At 39.4% G+C, this 22,775-nt stretch overlaps 1 protein-coding gene across 5 annotated transcripts; it reads left to right on the top strand.

The window, feature by feature from the left end:
• Positions 1 to 429: 429 nt before the first annotated feature.
• Positions 430 to 22,709, top strand: PUS7 (pseudouridine synthase 7). Of its 5 annotated transcripts, none has more exons than XM_027751837.2 (19): positions 430 to 469; positions 1,485 to 1,629; positions 3,177 to 3,255; positions 3,922 to 4,300; positions 6,114 to 6,210; positions 6,329 to 6,430; positions 7,323 to 7,467; positions 9,449 to 9,466; positions 11,762 to 11,873; positions 13,155 to 13,232; positions 14,884 to 15,012; positions 15,237 to 15,362; positions 15,800 to 15,861; positions 16,282 to 16,442; positions 17,323 to 17,449; positions 18,169 to 18,270; positions 20,087 to 20,216; positions 21,261 to 21,352; positions 21,984 to 22,709. In XM_027751837.2, exons 4-19 carry the CDS (start codon positions 3,951 to 3,953, stop codon positions 22,118 to 22,120), a joined length of 1,968 nt encoding a protein of 655 aa, XP_027607638.1. In that variant the 5' UTR covers positions 430 to 469; positions 1,485 to 1,629; positions 3,177 to 3,255; positions 3,922 to 3,950; the 3' UTR covers positions 22,121 to 22,709. The 5 variants fall into 5 exon arrangements, with proteins under 5 accessions (XP_027607638.1, XP_027607639.1, XP_039235375.1 ...); XM_027751838.2 differs by lacking the exon at positions 430 to 469 and adding an exon at positions 834 to 1,004; XM_039379441.1 differs by lacking the exon at positions 430 to 469 and adding an exon at positions 835 to 1,004 and having other exon boundaries at positions 6,114 to 6,198.
• The last annotated feature ends 66 nt before the right edge of the window (positions 22,710 to 22,775 follow it).

Here is a 22,775-nt window from a genome sequence, read left to right as displayed (position 1 = left end):
AGCTACCGTGTAGGTTTTGAAATGGTACTCGAACATGCCCTCGTCGTGGGACTAATGCTCAATCAGCGCAGCGTGTTTCGGATGCCAGGGGAGCTCAGGAAAGCCACCATCTCGCTTACACGACTCCTTGGTTTGGCTACAGCCGCATTTTGGAAATTAAACTTTTTTTTCTGCAGAGTTGCAGTTCTCCTGTAAATTCCCATCTGCTTCCCCCAGACGCTCCGCAGGAAGCCGAGCACGGAGGCGCGGACACGAGCAGCCCCTCGGCAGGTACCACCTCCTTCCCGCTCCGCGCACCGCCGTGGGGCGGCGGGGCGGGCACACGCTGGGGCCGCCTCCGCACACGCGGAGCTGGGGCGGGCTCGTCCCCGCCGCCTGCGCCTCCCTCTCTTCTTCCTCCCCTCCTTCCCTCCCTCCCTCCCTCCCCGCCGTCCTGACGCCCGGCCCGTCCTCCCGAGCCGGCGTGCGGGTAAGTGGCTCCCCCTCCGCGGCTCCTGCCTGGCGGCGGGCGGAGCCGCGCTCTGCCCCGGCAGCCGCGGCCGCGCAGGGCTCTGCGGCGGGGCCGCCTGCCCGCTCCGGGCCCCCGGCCGGGGGGGCCCCGCCTCGGGGCAACTTCGCCCCCGGTCGCGCCGGGCTTTCCGCGGGCGGGCGCCGCGCGGTGCCGGGACCCCGCGGCCGCGCTTGCTCCGGCCCCCGCGCCCCCGCCCTGCCCCGGCAGCCCCGGCGCTGGCAGCGGCTCTTCCGGCGCGGCGCCCCGAGCGCTGCTGCGGCCCGGCCCGGCCCGCGGGGCTCCGGCAGCCCTCCTGGCCCGCTCCCTGCCCGCTGCCCCCGCCCCGAGGGTTGGCCTTCGGGCGCTGTTGCTGCTGCATCATCGCGCCCTCTCTCCGGTCGCCTTTTAATCCCACGTGCCTCATCTCATGAGGAGCCAGCTCCGTGCCCAGCGCTGGCGTGCTCCGGCTCTGTTATTTAGTGTGTCCCCCCCGCCCGCCGTGCCTGCCGGGCAGGTACCACACCATTCCCGACTGGGGAGGAGAATCAAGTCTCTTATTTGTAGTAGTAAATTCAGTCTCTGCTAAAACATTGAAATTGCTGTGGAGTTGCTGTTTATGCAGATTCTGGCTTTTATGGAAACACCTGTTTGTTGGGAAAAGGACCGAGGCAGTTGAGCAGCTGTCAGAAAATAATAGGCGCCTCTCAGCAGCGATCTGCACAAGCGAGGCAGTGTGTGCCCCGCTCACTTCAACTTGCTCCTTCAAATAATTATCCTGCAGAAATTATCCCAGATGATGGCTGCCGTTTGGCACAGGATAGTACTTGGTAGTATGTGAGTCATTGCTCTGCTGTGAGAATAGTCTGCATGTGACAGTTATGTGGAGTATTTGTGCCCAACATTGAATTCATCTAACAGTTTGTACAATTCAATAACTAGATATTACAGTTTTATTTTAGAAACATGAGATTTCTCTTGTTACCGCTTTTGGCAGGTGTCTCAGAGGATTTCACTGTGCCGAATGATTTCACTGTTTTGTTCGCCATGTGAAGACATTCAGAAGCCATCTAGAAGCCTTTTCCTCTTCAGTGCTTTATAGCCCGGGCTCTGTAGATCTCAGTACATAGGAGAAGAATCTGGTAATGATGGTGAACTGCTTCTCTCAGCTATGATTTTATTTTTTGTTCCTTTTAAAGAAGGGTTTTATGCACTTTTGTTTTTATTTGTGGATACAGTAAAATTGGTGCTTTCAGCTTGAAGGTACACTGATTTGCTAATTGCTCTGCTTTCTTCTGTGTGTGTCTTGTCACTTGTCAGGCAATACATACACTTATTTTTATAAGTTTCTCCCTCTTTCCCTTTTGTTCATTTATTTGTGTAGCATCCATTTTCAGTTCTTTATTTGAGCAAAACATTTCAGGTGTTTCTGAAACAGTTGCTCCTCCCTCCTTACCTTAAGTTTGTGATCTCTGCAATGGAAAGTCCAGGCCATGAAGTCAGCAGTGGCTAACAGCTTACTGGTAACAATTAGTTACCAACCCAGCACATGCTGATTATCAAGTTAGTAATGAGTCTTCCTTTAAAAACATACCACTTAAAATTAAATAGAATATGCTATCTAGTGGCTGGACAAATAATACAGGATGATATATGTAGCTCTGAAATACTGCTTTGTGCCTAGATTAATTTCTCAGTAACAGCTGAATCCTATTAATTTAGAAACTTGGTTGTTGTGGGCGAAACTGACTTGACATGGGAAATTTAATTTAATTTATTACTTGTTAACATAAACTTTTAATCACCTATTGGCTAGTGAGATACAAAGAAAACCACCACTTAAACAAACACCTGGGGATAACTCCTTTCCTCCCCTTCACTCCTTAACCCCTCAGGTTAAGCTCTGAACCTTGCACAAGGCAGTGGTAGTGCCGGAGGTTGGGGTTGGTACATGGAGGTTTCTTTCTACTGCTCGTTCCTTTCCCATTTCTTCCCATGAGGGCCTCTCCACAGGTGTGTCCCTGTCGCAGTTTAAGTACCTCCACAGGCCACAGTCCCGTCAGGGATGTCCTGGCTCTGGTGTGTAGAGCCTTCTTCCAAGAGTGCATCTCCAACCCCAGTGTTTGTCCCCTTCCCTGTGCCTTTTTTAGCACTGTCGTGCACCTCCTCCTGTGCTTTCTTTTGCATTTCTGCCACTGGCAGATCCTCCCTTTTTTAAATAAGCTGGAGCAGAGGCACCACGTGTTCATCTGATGAGTTGGAGGATGGCAAGTGGTGGGTTTATGGCTCCAGTTGGAACTGGCACATCAGCACAGGGCAGTTGATGGCCTCCTCCCCTGCTACCAAGTCCTGCACTTTGTCCCTGGTACAGCTGGTGTGCCAGTTGGGCAATGCTGGAAGAAAGGTCCTGTCCTTGCCTAATTAGTTGGAAATCCAACTTCCTTTCATAAACATAGAAATAAAACCAAAGTTCTCTCCTCTAGCTTGCTAAAAAGCAATAATGTGTTGTGCCACTAGGCTGGTAACACTTACCATTGTATTTGTTACTAACGAGTCCATCTGAGTAGCTGTGCAACCTGAATCAGGGACAGCTGGTTTCTGTCATGATCACATTGGACATGTTTTTGTAGTCTTTTTTTTTTTTTTTTGACTAAAAGTTTCTCAGAGTTACTTTTTCTCTGTTTTTCAGATCTGAAGGTGCTAGTTCTGCTGATACAAAGGTGGCAGCTCAAGTTGCCAGGGAAGAGTCAGAACTTTGTTCCACCAGCGTGAGTAGTCATGTTCTTCTTAGAGATCATTTCACTTCCTTGTTGTTTTGTTTGTCCCACTCATTTAATGATTTTGGTATCTCATCCCTCTTATCTTTTGGGCTGAATTGCTGCCACCTTGAGTTCCCTGTGGTATTGTGTGTGTTGGAAGAACATAGAAAAGGAAGCAATGATATTTTATAGTTGGGGGAATCGAGCCATCGTCTCTCAGTCCTTGGAAGATGGAATCTTGATAGAAAACGGAATAATTGAGAATAGTCATGTTTAACAGAAGGCTTGGTAACAAAATGTTTCTTGGGCACTACATTGCTGTTGACAGCAGGGCCTGTGTGTGCACAGGACTGGATGCAGCTATGGTAAGGGCTGGCAAGAGTGACGATGGTGGTAAATGGTCAGTGCAGTACTGAATCCTGCTGTGCTGTAGCCCAGCATGCATGGTGCTTTGTGTGGATATTAAGTCCCTGTAACATCTCCCTTCTCTCTTCCCAAGTACATATTGCTTCTAGCTGTTTGGAATATTTAGTTGATGTTTAACTTAGAAATGCAGAAAAAAGTTATGTAGTTTTTCTGAACCATTGCAGGGGGCAGAGTCCTTGGAGTGAAGAGGCTGTGTATTGATACTGCTCTTAAGCAGACAAGAAATAAACCATTCTTCTTCCTCCTCAGGGCTTTCTATCCTACACTGTGCCTTAAACATGGAAACTGTAGAAATGAACAGTGTGTCCTTGAAACATCCTCGCTCTGAGGATGATGTGGCTAATGCAGATGAAATCAAAAGACAGAAGATCTTGGAGAAATCTAAGACAGGGAATGACTCTGGGCAGAGTATTGAGACTGTAACAGAACCACCTGAGGACATGAAAAATGAAATAATTCCCAATGAGGAAAGTGAGGAGCAGGAAGAAGAAGAACTAGAGGATAGTGATGAAGATGGAGATCCAGAGAGCTTTGCAGACATGATGAAGCATGGACTGACAGAAAGCGATGTTGGCATAACTAAATTTGTTAGCTCTCATAAAGGGTTTTCTGGAATCTTAAAAGAGAGGTAACTCTTTGTCTTATTATATGTGTTAATTCCTTGTGTAGTGCAGTTGTAGTTCTCCATTTTCCTTTTCTGATTCGCAGGATGCAAATGGATTATGTGTGGCCACTAGGGAGGTTCATTACCTTTTATCTGGTGCTGCAACTGAAAGAAAGGTTTAATTTGGGACTTTTCTAGATTGTGGGTTGTTTTTGTTTATTTTCCTGTCAAATGGAGCTCTGAAGAAGGAAGCTGTTCGTAAGTAGAAATACATGATTACACTGACCTTTGCTGTTTGCCTTGTGCTCTGGCAGCAGCACGCAGAGTACAGCATACATAAAACCTTATGCAGTACACCCACCTTTTGTACCACTCCTCACTGCTGATACTAGGGGCACTGGAGAACAGCATCGAAACCATCCCTCTTTGGTTCTTCTTTGCTTTGGCCTGAGTGTTTTGTGCTAATGTCTTTAAACAAGTTTTTTACCAAGTGGTCCATTAGGCTTTAAATTATTATCTGATCAGTTCTAATGTCATTTGCAAAACATAAAAGGGAATTCTGTAATTCAGGGTGCAGAAGTTGTTATATATACACATTATATATTTAGTGAAATATTTGGGTTTTAGTAGCTTTTTCTTTATGAAGCTTCTAGGTTTTTTAAATTAAAGAACATCTTTGAATAAAACAGAATGCAAATACAAAAACTCACTGAAGTGGGAATCGTTGTTTCCTGGCCTTAGCAAAGCATTTAAGGATGCTTTGTTTACACACTGAAAAGTCCCCGTTTTTAAATACTGGCTTAATATATAGGTCATTTTACATAATAAAATGATATGTACATATTATGTGCATATTTAATCTTCATGTGTGGAGCATTAAGCAGCTAGCATAATCCTTCACTAGGGAACACAGTCTATGCTGAATCTTCTGGGAAATCTGCCAATTTTGATTGGCCAAAGGTAGCTGGATGGTAGAAAATTCGTGGGCTTGTGGTTATTTTTTGATCCTAGTTTATAACACCTATTATTAAATCAGTCCTGGCATTTTTATGGTACTAGTCACTAGTATGTCTAGACAGCTACAGAGAGTAAGAGAGAGGACACATAACGCTCCTCAGGAAAGAATTGTACCAGTATGATGTACAGCTGCACAGAGGGATGGCAAACGGGGGCTTGGGGAAGGTACAGTAGAAACATTCCCATGGTGAAGTTTCATTCATCTTTCAACATTCACAGAATAAGCATTTTCCATTGCAAGCAAATGCTACTTAAAAATCATGTTTTTATTACAGAACATAAATGACTCAATCAGAAATGTCCAATTCTTTGTTGCTGTCATAGAGAATGCAGACTAACTTTATTTGAATGATCTCTATAACTGACTATATGAACAAAGCTGAATTTGTCCTGCCTTCCTTAGAGTAGCTAAAAAGTGGCACTTTATCCTGCAGGTTACTTGAAGCAATGGAGTTAATGCATTCATGTTCACACTGTGGCAATGCAGTAGAGTCTTAATTGTCAGTAGTGACTGGGATTGAGGATATGCATTACTGATCTCTGCAAGCTAGTGAGAAAATGACTCAGAATAACTACAGCAGGTGTTTGGTGATGTGCAGAGAAGTCTGCTGTGTTTAGATGTGTGTTCTCATGGTATCTGTCTGGGGGGTGGGAATAGGTACAGCTTTCCCATGGTTTAGGTTTCTTTTATGTGAACTGACTTATGTGAATTCAGAATTCTTCAGTGAATTCTGCTAACAAACTGCTTCTTGGGAAAGGACTTCTTGTGATGTGGGATTTTTATTTTTATTAAAATGTAATGCATGTTTCTTCCTATCAGATACTCGGACTTTGTTGTCCATGAAATAGGCAAAGATGGACGTGTGAGCCATTTAGATGACTTTTCTGTTCCAGTGGATGATGAGGTAAATTTTGAGGTAAAAGATTTGGTAATGGTTATGCTTCTTAAAGCTCCTTGAGCAAGAACATTAAAACACAGAAAGTTGTTCCATGAGGGTTACTGGATGTTTTTTTTTCCTCCCGAATATGCATTAGGACCCATCAGAAGAAACATTTACAGTTTTGTCAGATGAAGACAAGCAGCGTTTAGAGGAGCTCCAGCTTTTTAAGAATAAGGAAACTAGTGTTGCCATAGAGGTAAAATTAATAAATTATATGAACTTTGGGGGTGAGGGCAGAGGGAGTATGAGGGAGTGAGTGGAAGGTACGTGCTTTCTAGTGCATGTAATCTGTAAGAGCAGTTTGAACAGGATGCAGGAGGCAATACCAAACTGTTTCCAGTTTAGAGTTTAATTCTGTAAAGTCTCACAGATGTACTCAAATTCATGCATTTGAGTTGTCATTTTGATTTTGGTGGTATTGAACACAGAACTTAAATGCAGGTTTTAATTCCTGCTTGCAATATTTTGGTTTTCTGTCTAGTATTGTTTTATAGAGTAACAAGGTTTAAATAAAACATCCATGCTGATGAAACACTGTTTTCAAGGGCAATGTTTAGTGATTTAATAGAAAAGAAGATAAATATGGTCTTCTGTAACAAGAAAGATAAGAAGGTACAAAATGAAATTAAAACCTTAGTATTTTTAAACATCCAAATATTCCATGTGTTTGAAGAATAACTGTTGAGCTAAATTTGGGACACAAAGATGAGTAGGATTAGATCTGGTAGTTTCAAATAAGCATTCACACACCAAATAATCTTATCTAGCTATTTTTTTTTCCTTTAAAGCATATAGAAAAAATTTGTTTTGCCGGAGTTTTCTTTAGAAGAGGGAATTTTATTAAGTGCAGAAGACAGGAATAAATCTTGAGAGTTTTCTTCTGTGAGTGTTGAGACTGAAGTTTGCAACAGAGTTATTTATTATTTTTCAAACTAATTTTAAGTAGGCCAGACTTTTAAAAGTATACCTATTCAGTATTTATTGTTATTTGGTAGGTTTTCTTTAAGCATGCAAAATTTAACTCCAAGAGAATCCTTCCCCTTTTGTATTAAATTATTTGGTTTCTGCATCTATGTGTGCTAACACAGGTAATTGAAGATACCAAAGAAAAAAGAACAGTCATCCACCAGGCTGTGAAGTCCTTGTTTCCAGGACTGGAGACTAAAACAGAAGATAGAGATGGAAAGAAATACATTATTGCTTATCATGCTGCTGGGAAAAAAGCCCTGGCAAGTGAGTTTCAGTATCACAGCAGTTGGGTAAAGTAAATGCTAAAATTATCCCGAAAATAAGAATTGTTAGTAAGTACTTCAGGTGGAGCATACTTCTTATGGTAGTCTGGCTTTGCTTTTTCCTTGTTGCAACCGATGCTGTGCATCTAAAATGACTAGGAACACAAGAAACATTTCAAATTTAAATTTCTACTTGTTTTTCTTTCCAAATAATTAATCCAGTACAACCACGTCAGAAGTGAGAACATCTCCTGCTCTTTCAATAGGAATAGGCAAAACGGGCTTTATTTTCAGTATTTTTTGAACTTAGGTTTCATGAACTTACCTGGATGTTTAAGTTTGCAGTGGGAGTACGAGGTTGTAGTTGGAATGTGTACATTACACTGACAGTCGGTGTAATCTTGACTGTCTTGAAAATTCATGACAAAATTCTCAATGACTTGAATAGAGACAAACACCTATTTGTTTTCCCAAAGTTGTAGTTTTATATAAACGTAGTATATTTACCATGATCTCTAAGACTACTTCTGTTTCCAAGGCTAATTATATTTGCAGAAATATGTCTTTATTAATTATAAATCACATTTACTCTTTTGGAATAGTCAAAATAATGAAGGATTTTCAAAATTAAGTACTATCCACCTTAATCTTGCAAATACTGTTTTGGTTACTGGGGATAAATTAATGTGTTCTACATTTTTTTAATGTTACTACTAATTTGTTGCTGTTGTAAGTTTAGAGGATTAATACCTTTTTTTAAAAGTGCACCATTCTGCATGTAGATAAAGTTTGGTTTAAATCGGTTGCTTTCCTGTGTCATTTCAACCTACTGCAAATGACAGTATGTAAATCTAATCCTTTGATTTTACAGGTGAAGGAGAAAGGATAAGGAGATAGAAAAGTTTAAAATTGGAAACAAAATCATATCCATATTCAATTTAGTTATTTTTTTAAGGCTTGTTCTGTGCAGCTATGGGAATGTTGTACTTCTATGGGTCCATTGATAATGTGTTTGTCTCTTACTTAACCGTGTTTAGAAAATGTGTATGTTTGCATGCTTTATGCATGGAGTATGGATACTTACCAGCACAAAATTCTCCTAAGCCAGTTTTGTTCTCTGTTGATTTGTAACGGTTTTACCTCCACCATTTCCTTCTGCTGCTTCTATTCTTTAACCATTGTTACAGTCAAGTGGTTGGTGTTAAGCTGACCAGTCTGATTTAAGAGATACTGTATGAAAGAATTCAAGTATTTGAAATATGCTGAAAAGAATGTAGTGGTGTGTCTCTAGGATTAAAACACTATCTGGAGCACCATCTTGTGATGCAGAGAAGCATCATCTATCTAAACCTGGATTCCTGAGCTGTGGATGCTTCAGACACCTGTGCATGTTGGTGGAGATGTGTGCAGTTCCAGTGAGTGTGTGTAAATGTTTATGGATGTAAGATTGAAGAGTGCAAGTTCTTTTTAGCCAGGATTATATTTATCTTTTGTGTTTACATAGCCACAAATATGTCTTAGTCCTGAGTGGGCTCCCCAGGCAAGAAATAATTCAGAAGTGTAGAATTTTCGAATATTAGCTGAAATATCTGATTACTTTTGTTGATAATGTAAAAGGTTCCCAAACATGCTTCCTAAAACGTAAAATCAGAAGCTGCTTGGTGTCCATAGTAAGTTTACACCCAAAATACTTAAAATACTGTCTTACTAAGTTGTCAGTAAACTGTTGTTTCATCATTGTCCACAAATTAAGTTTGTTGCATCTCCGATTTGAAGCTTTCCATATGTTCACTGTTTCCCTCTGCACGATTCCATTGCATAACTGTCTAAATTGCTGTCATCCACCACCTAACTATTGGATGCTTCCTGAAGCATAAATAATCCCATAACCATAAACCTGCATGTTCACCTCTAAAAACACTTTGACAGTCTAAAAATTAAATGCTACTCTTTTGTGCTCTTTATGCTCTGCATTGGGACAGAGGTCAGAACTGCAACAGGTAAGAGATGTTGACATTTCATGCTAACAGAAATGAAATGCCAACCATTATGACCTCCTAAATAGCAACAGGACTGGCCAAACTGGTAACAATTCCTTAAAAATCCCTACACAAAAATAATGCTTAAAATTCCCTGAAACAGCCAAGTATTGGGCTTGTTCTACCTCTTTTTTGTAGTGCAGTATAGGCAGTAGTCGTTTGGTGCAGAGAAAGTCTGCCAGTAATAAGGGATGTGAATTACCAATTTTGACAGTACTGTTTGACAACTGTGGTAAATTTTCCATAGATTTCAGTAAGCCAGGCCTTTGCCCTTCAGCTTATATTTCAGACACTACTATCTGTCTTTATACAACTTTAAAAGTATATATCATACATCCTGATATTGAAAATGAGCTTCCAGCCCTCAAGTTTCAGCAAAAGGTTTGGAAAAAGGGCTTGGAAATATAGATTCACTGTCAAAAATGTAACAGGACTGAAACACAGCAATAAGGACTGCAAACTGTCCTGTTGGTCCATCTACCCAGTTGAATACTTTGAAGTATTGGGTGAGGAATGGTTAAATATCAGGACTGTAGCTGTACCCTCTGTTGGATAGGCACATGGCTGTGATGCCAAAGCATGAGGAGCCCATTGATATGCATAGTATCTATAGAACCTCTACAGTCTAGACCAGATTAGGGCTCACTTTTTTAAGTGTGTTGAAATGATCGTGTGATGATGAATTAGTTCAATTTAAAGAATGATTCCAGCTGGAGAAGGCTTTCCTTGTGAATTGAGCTCAGTCTTTCCCCTCTTCCCTTCTAATTGCCAAGAGCTTCGTGGAGGAGGAGGTTGCTCTTCCAGCTGACTGCAGGTTTCATTGGTAGTGCTTAAGAGCAGTGGTGGCTCAGAAGGGGAGACCAGCAGAGGTGTGAGGTCTCTTAACAGGCTTTGGACCGTACTGCTCCGTTTAGGACCTAGGAAACTCTGTGGGAAGAGGGTTTTGCTTAGAAACTGATGGTGCAAGGCAAGTGGTGCAGTAATTCTGACTGATCGAAAACTCTACAAATAGCATTTTACACTGTAGCATCCAAAATTATTTTTGCAGAAGTGTGTGTATGGATGCCAGCTTCTCAAATAAAAAAAAAGAAAAGGAAGAATTAAACGTATTTACTGTTGGGGGGGGTATCTGGCCTTTATCAAACTAATGTGAACAAAAAGAGCAAAATTTCTCAAGAAGTTCCTGCATTGGTGTTTATATGTTGAAATAGGACTTGCTTTTTCAGTTAGCTTTTGCTGTTTTGAAAGATGCTTGTAACCTTTTTGTACAAAACCAGGAAAGTCTGCTTTGTGGTTGCCAAGAGATAAGGGACTTCTTATTTAAAACAAAACAGATTCTTAGTTTGTTCTTATAAAGCAAAGAATTGATAAAGCACCTCAAAACTGGTTGCTAAACCTGTGTAGAATCAGTCCCCCTTCCCAGTAATGCCATTAACGGTGGGTTATTATAAAAGGAAAGTTTTATCTCTGGAGGCTTTATTGTGCAACAGAAGCTTGACAAATCATCGACAGTTTTCTTCTCTGGAAAGTGCCAAATAATTGCACAGAACTGTACCTCAGTTGTTAGTCTGTGGGAGCTGAAGTTATCTCACCCTCCAGCCTTCTCTAGGCACAGCACAGTATCAGCCTTGTTAGTGTCTCTCTTGTGCCAGATATCTCTCTCCCATAGGATTAAAAAAAAAAAATCACCTTACAGTAATCTTTTGAGTGTACTTTTTTAGGCTTTTGTAGAGATACAATTCATGCTTTTGCATGACACATAGAAAAAATCCTACAGAAATAAAGAATATGTCCATACTATAAATAATAATTGTAGTCTTCCTACAAACAGGCTTCCAATGGTCCTCAACTATGAATTATAGAAGGCACTAGATGAAATGTGGAGTGGCTGCTACTGCTGAAAATCAGTGTAATGATAATGTTTTTAAGAAATTTAATCAGGTGATATGGCAGTTAAATGACTAGGATATATTTTTAGATAATTCCATGACAAGGGAAGTGTTGCTATTTCATTCAGGATTTTCTAGGTGACAGAGCTGATTAAAGAGAAGTTTACAGCCCACTGGAAGGGGAGGTATTTTTCATTGTGCTTTACAGCTTTTGCTGTCAGTAATTAACTCTTTTCATTTTTTTTTTTTAAAGCAGATGGAAATTAGCAGAAATTGGCTCTTGCATATTTGTTTTAAATGCAGCTGCAATGGCAAATATATTAATTAATTTTTAAAAAAAATGACACTAACTTTTTTGCTTTTAAAGATCCAAGAAAACACTCATGGCCAAAATCTAGGGGAAGCTACTGCCATTTTGTACTGTACAAGGAGAACAAGGACACTATGGATGCCATTAATGTCCTATCCAAATTTTTAAGGTAAGGCTGATGTTTATGCCAGTCTGGCAGCCCTGTATGTTTGATGTTACTGTAAGTGTTATGCTTCAGAATTATGTAAGAGCAACACAAGTGATTGCTATTGCCTAATTTGTAGACAGTGTTTAAAATAAAAAGTTATTTTAGAATGTCAGATTTGAAACTGAAAGGTTTTGTAGGGAGGTGAGAATGGAACAAAGTGAGCCTAAGAATTTTAAAAGACTACTCGGCTGCTTCAGTGGAAAAAGCCCACAATTGATGTTGGCTGATCTGAGAGAGGCTTGGCAGCTCAAAACCTCAATATGTGTAACCTGAATTAAAAGCCAGTTTTTTTCCAGTTTGTGAATATATGCAAGTATGTTATGAACCTGTTAGATATTGTTGTGATAATATGCTGATCAGTTCCTAAGCAGTTACACTTGATAAACTGTTGTTCTGTGTATTAATTTCTCCATGGCAACACAGGCTTAGTTCCTTTCACCCCATCAAGTGCAGAAACAAAAAGATTGGCCAAGGCATGACATGAACACAGTGAATTGCAGAGGAAGGGCAATTTTAAAATTGGGTCAGTTCAGTGATCTACTGGTAGGGAAACTTCTCCACTTCTCCTTTTCCTTTGGCCTCTTCCTGCCCCAAAAAAAATGTTTGTAATCTAGATTATAACCGTTATGCCACTTAGTATTTGTATTTGAGAACAGAATGGCAGGAGCATAGTTAGGTAGAAAACTGTGTGTAATGGCAATCCTGCTACCCCCTGGTGCCCATAGCTGGAATAACTGAAAATACTCCTTGTGTAACACAGGCTATAAAGTCCAAAGTGAAAAAGAAATTTTCCTCTCAAGGAAATAAATGGATCAAATTTTAAATTAACTTCTCATACTCTCACATAATGTGCAGGCATAGTATTCAAACAGAGGTGTTGTTAGAAGTTTAGGGAAGAAGTGGACATGAATTTTTTTTTTTTAGTGAACTTAGTGGTGGCTGTGCATTTGTACATTAAGTGAATGTATATGAAGAAGTACTTCAAAGCTCATATTTTGAAAGCACTGTTGTGGTAAAAGTGAATTTGTCTACATATAATTAAAACAGAAGTTTCCCTTTGTTTTATGTACTCATAGAGGAGACTAGAAAATGTCACACATCTGTCAAATTGTAGCCTAGTTCTGGGGAATGTAGGTATATTTTTACTATAGAAGATTAATAATTCTAGGTAATTATGCTAAAAATTATGTTTGATCTGTTGCTGTTTTAATATACATAATATCTGTTACTGTTGCTTTTAAGAGTGAAGCCAAACATATTTTCCTACATGGGAACTAAAGATAAAAGGGCTATAACTGTTCAAGAGATCGCTGTTCTCAGGTAAGTAAAAGTATACTCTGGAGTATGTGCACTGCTGCTGTGACAGCTTGAATATCTTGCTAAATACCTTAAAGACTCAGTGAACAAATGGCAGATTTGGGTCCTGATCTTGTAAAGCACAGGTATTAATGAAGATGCCATAATTCTTTTTTGTTCCATGGTGATCATCAGTATTTTCTGAGTCATAGGCTGGATATGTGTATTTGCTGAAGCAGTGGGACACATTGCCTATGTGCTCTCATGCTGCATGGATCCCATGCAACAGCAGAAAAGCAGAATGACATGGTGAAAATTATGTCCCATTTCTTTCCTGACTTTTGTTTCCCCCTTTCTCCAGCTGGAATCCTATTTTCTTTCTCACTGAACTCTCTGAACAGCTCCAGAGAAGGCTAAACCACTGCCTTTGCTCATCTGTGAGTAGCCAGAAGGGCAAAAAATTAGGAGGAATTTTTCCTATCTAAACCTATTCCCTTAAGTCACCTACTAAGAGAAAATAAAATTTATGTTGTCATATTCCAAGATAATTATATGGTTTCTGGACACTTTAAATAAGCGTTACACCCATAACTGAGAATGACAGATGTCTCCCAGTCATATATTACAATATCAGTTTAGCAAGTTGGAATATTCTGCCTGCACTACTATTTACAACTTTTTGAAAACCACATTCAAGTGAGGAATTCCGTGGTTTGAGAGCCAGAAGTTTGATGAAATCCTTGTTAAAAGGAGGGAATCCACTACTTAATTGTTGATATATTTCCTCCTGGTGTTTTGGACATGCGTATATTTGCACACGTAAAAGGAGATGCTGATCTGTGAATCGTGAGAAGCCCCTGATTCTTGTTGCTGCAAGGCAGGTTTGCAAAGTGATGACAGATAACCAAACCTGTGGTGTAGCCATCTCAGGTGCTGTTCTGTTTACTTTTTAACATGATCACTTTAAATACTGTGCCCAAGAGCTCCAGTGTGGAGCAAGCATGGACTGGGGGGAGTGTATTGATGTGTGGTGTCTGTTCAGTAGTGCCACAGCACCCGACTCTCCCGAACAGGACAGGAGATATTGCCAGCTAATCAGCCCCCTCTGAGCTTAGTATGCTGACCATGCTAGTTCATAAACTCCTCTATCCTGGTATAAATTTTAGCAGAAGGGTCCAAGAGCAGCTCAGTAATGCAAAGAACAGGATATGCTTCCAAAAATACTAGCAACAAAAACAACGGATATCAGTGACAGATTGGATTCCATGTTCCTTCATCTGCATTAAGTGTACACAGTGGCTAATTTTACTTAACTCTGTGTTGATGACTTAGGTAACTGGAGCTGATACTGTGCTAACAGCATTCATGGAGCAGTTAATCAGATAAAGCAGAGTTCAGCTTGTGGGGTACACTATGCGTTGATATTGCAACATACTTTTTTTGGAGTTCATGTTGTAACATAGATGTGAAAAGACAGTGCTATTTTCTCTTGTATGAGTAGCCTTTAGAACTACCTGATATTTTCTTTCAGCTGTTTCATTAAAATATTTTTAAAAGGCAGCAGTAGAAAATTGGGGAAATGGGGCTCGCTGCTTTTTGTTTTGTAATGCTAGCATTTCTGTATTTATCTGCTTTTCTAAGCATAGGTTGGTCACTGTTTTCTGTTTCTTTTCAGAATCACTGCACAAAGACTTGCTCATTTGAATAAATGTTTGATGAACTTCAAATTAGGAAATTTCAGTTACAAGAACCATCCACTGAAATTAGGAGAATTACAAGGGAACCATTTCACTGTTGTTCTCAGGTAGTATGTTAGTATGTTTTAAGACAGTTTGTTAGAATTTTTTTTCTTTCAATAGGTAAGAGATATCAGTGCAACTCGGGTTACAAAACAGAAATCTTATTGGCAGGAGTCTGTTGAATTTGATATATGCTATATAATATTGATGTTAAGCTTTAATATTATGAGCATCACAAAATAGCATAAGCTCTTAATAATCTGTCTTTAACTTTTTTTTTTAATACTAGAAACATAACAGGAACTGATGACCAGATAGAGCAAGCAATGCACTCTCTCAGGGAAATTGGATTTATTAATTACTATGGAATGCAAAGATTTGGAACCACAGCTGTTCCTACTTATCAAATTGGCAGGTATGTGTTGCTTTCATTCCCCTCCTTTTCTGTTTTGTTTTTTTTTTTTAAAATTTTATTCTTATCCCTATCCCTGTGTAACTTAATGTATTTTTGGGAACGTTTTTCTGGCATATTGCACATACCAGTTTTAATTTTAGATTCAAGAAAGATCTGGTTTCTGAGCATGCTTTAGCAGTTATCTTGCTTATCCCTATCCCTGTGTAACTTAATGTATTTTTGGGAACGTTTTTCTGGCATATTGCACATACCAGTTTTAATTTTAGATTCAAGAAAGATCTGGTTTCTGAGCATGCTTTAGCAGTTATCTTGCATAAGAGCACTACTTTTAATATTGCATAAGTCTAAACACAAATACTTATTTTTTTGTTAAGTTGGTAAATCCCCTTAAAATATATTTAGTTAGATCTTAATACACTTTCCTGTTTGAATCTTAGAGCTATTCTGCAGAACAATTGGAATGAAGTAATGGATTTGATATTAAAACCACGACCAGGAGGTAAGGACTGAAAAATGATACATCAAGTGTTTCTGCCTCTTCTCCTCCAAGAATTGTATATTCAGGAAAAACGCTTTTAGATTTTGATCCTTAATTTGAAAAGACATTTGTGAGGACAGCTTTGCACCTGTTAAACTTGAGGCAGTTTAGCAATGGAGAAGCAATCTTCAGACTTTGCCTTTCTGCTTATCTTTCCTTGCTGTGCAGTTTCTTGCAGTGCAGGTGAAAAGGGACCTGAATACTTACAGAGTCTGCTCAGACTCCATGTGAAGCCTTCCAACCTCAAGTGTTCTATGATTCTGTTCATTTCTGTAATTACTGTGACTGAAACTTTAATTTTTCAACTGTTTTAACAAAAGGTGAGATGGATGCTTTTTTGGTGTGTAGTTAAAATATTTTTATTTTACATTCTCATTCTAGCTGAAAAGGGATACTTAGTAAAATGCAGAGAGGAATGGGCAAAGACTAAAGATCCAGCAGCTGCCCTCAAGAAACTACCTGTAAAAAGGTGCGTGGAAGGGCAGCTTCTACGTGGACTCTTAAAGTATGGAATGAAGAACATAATCTCTGCATTTGGCATAGTGAGTGTGAAAGCGCTGGGGGGTATTTACTTCGATAAACATTCTTTTGATGGTATCATGATGAATTTGAAATAGACTCATAGATGCTTGATGAATGCCAAGTTAAGTTTAAAATCCTGCCTTTTTGGTTGCAGTACTGCTGCATGGTAACTGATGACATCTGTAATTAATGTATGCATAATAAGCTTTCCAACATATACAACAATCTTCCTGGTATGTTGGAAGCAATACAGTTATACTTAGTAACCTTATACTTAGTAAATATATAATAGGGATCTGAGAACTGTGCAAAAGTTCAGTTTCAGTGTTTTTCTGTGGCTTTAAGAGTATAAATCAAACTGATGCTGGGCTAATGAATCAGCCTAGTCTAGAGGTGATGGATTCACTTGTCACTTTCAAGTGCTGTAATCAAGATCAAGTCTTTGGAGAAAATACCCCATCACCAGCAAACTACTGGGCCCATTGTAGGAGACAAGGACTAATTTCTTGTTTATGAAGAAGATAATTAGAATAACACTGGGCTTTCACAGCTGTAAAGTTCACTTAAGATTTCAGGAGGCTGAGTATGAATTCAGTGTTTTATAATAGCCCCATGTGTTTGATCAGCTGTTGAATAATAAAAAAAAGTGTTGTTTTTTTTTTTTCTAAATTTAAGCACAATTCTTTCTTGTACAGATTTCAAGCGTATAAAAGCATTATTTCTTCACATACACTTTTCCCAAATAATGAACAAAAATCAAATCTGTATACCAAGAAATTGTGTTAGTCTTGTTGCTGGATAAGGTAACATTTCAAATATATACCTTTTTGGTTATGATCATGAGAAAAAACTTAAAAATACATCTTTCTAGTGTTTCACTTTTTTTTTCTTTACTTCTAGATACCAAGAAATAATCGTTTAATGTATATTCATAGCTACCAGAGTTATGTGTGGAATAATATGGTGAGCAAGAGAATAGAAGAATATGGGCTTAGAGCTGTACCAGGAGATCTCATACTTAAAGGAGGTAAAATCAGACAAAGCTGGTGATGCTGTGTAGTTCAAATTGCTGCGAAAACAAGGCACATAGCACATGTTTGTCTGATATAGCTTACATAATTTCTCTCTCTCCCATTTTGGCCCAGTGATATCTGAATTTGTTGGCCTTTTTTAATCAAATTTTACAAGGAATTGGAAGTTAGGTATTGCACTTCCATGAGCTCTTGGTTTGCTCATTTTTCCAAATAACTGGACAGGGAAGAGAGACGACAGAGGACTGATTATTCTCAAGAATGACCTCAAACCTAGTTAGGATACGAAGAAGTATGAAAGGATGTTATGAATGTTTTAGCCATAAAAGCTTTTGATTGCATTAGTCTCTTTGTAAAGCAGAAGCTCCACTCAGTTAAAACTTTCTTCACTTGGATTTGCTCTGGCATTTCCCACAGTATTTCTCCTTTATGTATGCCTGATGCCTGTAAGGGGTCTGTTCCTCTAGCAGTCCTTACTTACTTCATTCAGCTTTAAGTCACTGGAAGCCAGGCTGTGATTCTGCCAGTAACTGTGACAGCCTTGAAGGCTGTTACTTCTTTTCTTGGAAATGTCTATTAAGTGGAGATAAAAGACGGTAGTTATCCCTCTCATAGAACGTTTATTTCAATCAAAACGTTTGTTTTAAATTTAGCTAATGTTAACTGTCACAGACATCCATACTGGTAACTCATCGTTTTTCTGTCCTGTCTGTAGCCACAGCTGTTCATATTGAAGAAGGAGATGTTGATAACTACACTATCCACGATGTAGTGATGCCATTGCCTGGATTTGATGTTATTTATCCAAAGCATAAAAGTAAGTCTGACTGTTAACTGATATATTTACTCGGAAATTGTAAGTGTGCTTTAAGATTGTTCTTTAAAGGAAGATGAGATATGTACAGCCTTGGTGACCATTAAAACAATATACTATTTCAGATCTCTGATACATTACTGTCAGCCTTTTGTTGCTACCAGGTTGCTCTGTTTAGTCTCCTTCCCACTGGGAATCCCTGATGACTGTCAGCAGAGTTGCTCCCTAGCCTATAGCACTGCAAGGAGTTAATCAGACTCAGGTACAGGACTTTGTCCTTACTGAATTTCATGAGGTTCCTCCTGGCCCCTAGCACACCTAGGTCCCTCTGAAGGGCAGTTGGGTCCTTGCATGTATCTAATGCCATCCCAGCTTGGCTTTGTCCACAGACTCGTTGGGGTGAATTCCAGCTTCTCTCCATGTATGCTGATAACAGTGTTTAACAGGACATATTCCAGTTCCTTGAGGAACTCTGCTTCTAGGTAGAGCTTAAACCCATAGTGACTATCTTTTGACATGATGAGCCAGACAGTTCTTACCTGCACAGCAGCCCACCCACTGTAACATTCTAACCTTGGATACAAGGATGCTGTGGGAATATGTTGACAGCCTTGCTAAAGGCAACAGTCACTGCTCTCCCCTCATTTACAGGTGTAGTAATTTCATCATAGAAGGCAGTAAGTTCAGTGTTTTGGGTTTTTTTGTTTTTTTCTTCCTTTTTCTCCCTTTGTTAAAACCACACTCATTGTGTGCCCAGAGGGAATTAGCTCCATTATTTTTCCCCAGGGACCAGAGTGAGTCTGACTGGTCTGTAATGTCCTAGATCATCCTCCCTGCTGTTTCTGAAACTGAGTGCAACACTTGGTTTTCTGCAGTTGCCTGGGACCTCCCCAGGTCTTCATGATCTTTCACAGATAATAGAGGAAAGGGTTACCATGACATGAGCCAGCTCTCTCAGCCTGCATCTTCTCCCACTACCAGTAGTCCCTCTCTTTCTTGAACCTTGCCTCTAGGAAGAGAGGCCTGGGAGACCTTGCTGATCAAGGCTGAGGCAAAAGGACCACTGAGACCATCAGCCTTAGGTCTGTCACTAGACCAGCTGCCCCTGTTAATAGCAGGACAACATTTTCCTTGTTGTCTTCTTTCATTCCTTGTGTTGCAGCTTAACTCATGTTGTTCTTGATGTGTGTTGCTGAATTCAACTCTAGCTGAGCTTTGGCTGTACTAACACCATCCCAATGTGCCTGGACAATGTTGGTATATTCCTTCTTTGTAGCTGGATCTAGCTTTCAGCTACTGTGTGTATCCTTATAGGTTAGTCATTAGTTCCCTGTTTAGCCAAACCAGTCTCCCAATATGTTTTCCTCAATATTGGGTTGAACCGCTTTTGTGTTTGGTTGTCAAATTGTCAACTCAGTGCACTCTGCTGCTTTTTCAAAGGGAGAGTAGCAGATAGTCTGGCCCTTTGCCTTTTTTTCTTTTTTTCCCATATACCTGAGATTAGTCTTGTTGAAGTCTAGGTAATTGTAAAGCATGCATGAGATGGCAATAAAGTGTCAATAAAATATTTCGTAAATTTTGTTTTCAGCTGAAAGTTTAATTTGCTAAGATGTTTTCTTGGTTATTGCCTCTACTAATCAGGGTGTAGAAGCAAACATTGTAGATAATAAGATTTGCAGTAATTTTAAACTTCTGTGTAACATTTGTCCCATATATGCTGAAAACTACTAAACGCAAGGGAAAGAATGACCCATGAAAACAGGCTGTTTCAATTGGCCACACTATGCTCTGTCCTATTAAATACTTCCCTCTCTTGCAGTTGGCGAGGCCTACAAGGAAATGCTCGTAGCTGACAATCTTGATATCAACAACATGAGGCATAAGATCAGAGATTACTCACTTTCTGGAGCATACAGAAAGATTATCATTCGACCTCAGAATGTCAGTTGGTGAGTAGGAGGGTAAAGGAAATTACACTTGAATTGACAGCATAGAGTTTATGTGAGATAGTGACTAAGTACAGAAAACCATGAGACTGTTCCTTGGGACGTCTGTGTAAAGGAAGCATAGCTAGGGAGGAATCTCTGCATTTCCCTCATGTTTTTAATGCAGTTTGAACTATACTCTTATTTCTTCGTTGGTCCTCTGGTTCTGTGATAGATATCAAGATGTCTGTCTAGTTGTTCACTCTCCTTGCAAGGGCTTGAACACTTCATAGATAATTATTTATGTTGAAATGATGATAATATTCCAAACAGAGTGTTTTTTGTAATCTTGCTATGAGAAAGTTGGTCTCCAATTACCTATCAATCTCTTAAACTTACTAAATCGCTGTTGTTAGAGATACAACCTAGTTGTCACATGGCAACTGAATAAATACCTTTTAAATAGGTACAAATGTGTAGAAAGACTTGATCACAGATGCACAGAAAAAATATAGAGGGTTTAGGAGGGAGATCAACAATACAAATGTTTATACACTTGAAACATCACTGCTAATTAAGATAAAGCTTATCTACTTCCCAATTATTTTTTGAGCCTCGTTGTTACATATGAAAGAGGGACATATGGAAAAATTCCATGCATATGGAATTTCTGTTAAATGAATGGCGGAATATGTTTAAGCACTTTCTAGGTGTAGATGACTGTATTTAAAGGCTTCGCTTCTCTTAAGTTCTCTTAAGTTCTCATAGTGTTGACACCATTCTTACCTTCTTGTATAGTTGGAAATCCTGACAGCCCATGAGGAAAAACAGATGAGTTATGAAAGAAACTTCTCATTAATTTATTTTTTTTATAGTCTTCATCAGACAGAGGCATCTTCTACATAAAGCTTTACTAGTTATTGTGCCATAAATGCCAACTCCATTTCAGTTTTAACTTCCAAATTAGAATAATAATAAATAGTATTATTATAACATACATTTATATAAAATACCACATGTTATCCTAAATAATTAATAATGATAATAAACATTATGTATATTATAAAGGGAAGTTGTTGCATATGATGATCCCAAAATCCCATTATTTACTACGGATTTGGATAAACTGGAAGGAAAACCATTACCAGTTCTCCCTACAGGTGAGTTGATTTTTGCTAGTTTTCAAAACAGTAGTTTGATCTGGCTGTTGCTTTCAACTGCTGCGTATTGAAAGCTCTTTTAAGGAAGAGCTTTCATTTAAGTAGACTGTTAAGCAGTGGCATTAACAATCTCCAAAGCCAGGTGTCTAAATAAGGGCCCTTATTTCCCAAGGGTGCAAGCCATTGTTCCAGCATTTTCTTATAGGCATCTGTAAAATTGAGGAAATGCTGAGCAGTGAATGTCTGCAACTTGTAAAAGTGGAATTAAGCCACAAATTGTCTGTACAGTTGAGCTTGTATTATTTGTCCTGAACAAAAGAGATTACTCAAATACTTAACTCTGGTCACAAAATGTTTTTACGCTGCTTTCCAGAAAAGTGAAGAGAGGCTAGAATTCAGTTTTGAAAGAACAAATGTTTGCTTTTAAAACAAAGAAAACTCTTATGTTATAAAGATGTTGTTTTATGAAATTTCAGTGTGGATTGTAAATAGGAATGTGAGGACGGTGGTTGTTCTGCTTTAAGGGTTGGGGGATTGGTTGTGTCCGGTTTAGACGGCTTCCAGAATAAGCATTGCATAAGCCCTTAACAACTTTTTCTTGCTTTGTGTCTTCTCTTACACCTTATGATAGATGGTAAATTCAGGGCACTAAAGATGGAGTTCTCCCTTCCCCCATCTACTTACGCTACCATGGCCATTCGGGAAGTTTTGAAAATGGACACGAGCATAAAGAACCAAACACAACTGAATACTACCTGGTTGCGCTGAATGAACTGCAAAATGACTTTAACATAAGTAAAGTGATTTCTTATTTACATGTTCTGTACAAATCCTTAAAGATTGACAGTAAGAGATTTGTATTTTTTTAAGTTTTTTTAGTGCTAGCATTTAACTTCAGTAGTCATTTGCAAGATGGTGACTGTAATATAATATAGATCTTAGAGAATGGTGCTTTTTACTGAATGAGTAAGCTGCTTGAGCTGTAACACGGGTGCGTCTTTAGAAATGGGCTTTTAATAGCATCAGACCTGGAAGAATGTTTAGCTTGCTTTCTTTTGGCGAGCACTGAATGTTTTAATCAGTTCAGCACACCTTGAAGTCTCTTCAAATACACCGAATTACAGCTGAGGAAGATGAGTTACAACAAAGTGAAGATACTGATGAACACAGGTATCGCAGGAATCTTTGCTGGTAGCACTTGCACTGACGCAGTAGAGGATTCTGTTAGCGAGGCTTTTTGCGTGCTGTAAAGCTGTTTTAAATAGTCGGGACTTTCCATCCAGAAAATACTTGTATTTTCCAGCGGATACCTGTACCAAAGAACAGGTACTGAAAATAAATTAACCTGAAAGCCCGAGCGTGTATCAGTCAGTGCCTCTGTCGCGCCCCTCCCTGCCCTTTGCTTCCCTCACGGGCAGGAAAC

This window comes from Pipra filicauda, unplaced genomic scaffold, assembly GCF_003945595.2.
Source record: "Pipra filicauda isolate LSUMZ 115617 unplaced genomic scaffold, ASM394559v2 scaffold167_size3244652_pilon, whole genome shotgun sequence".
Lineage (NCBI taxonomy): Eukaryota > Metazoa > Chordata > Aves > Passeriformes > Pipridae > Pipra > Pipra filicauda.
Note: the sequence above shows the minus strand (reverse complement) of the source record. Positions and strands in the feature narration are given on the sequence as shown.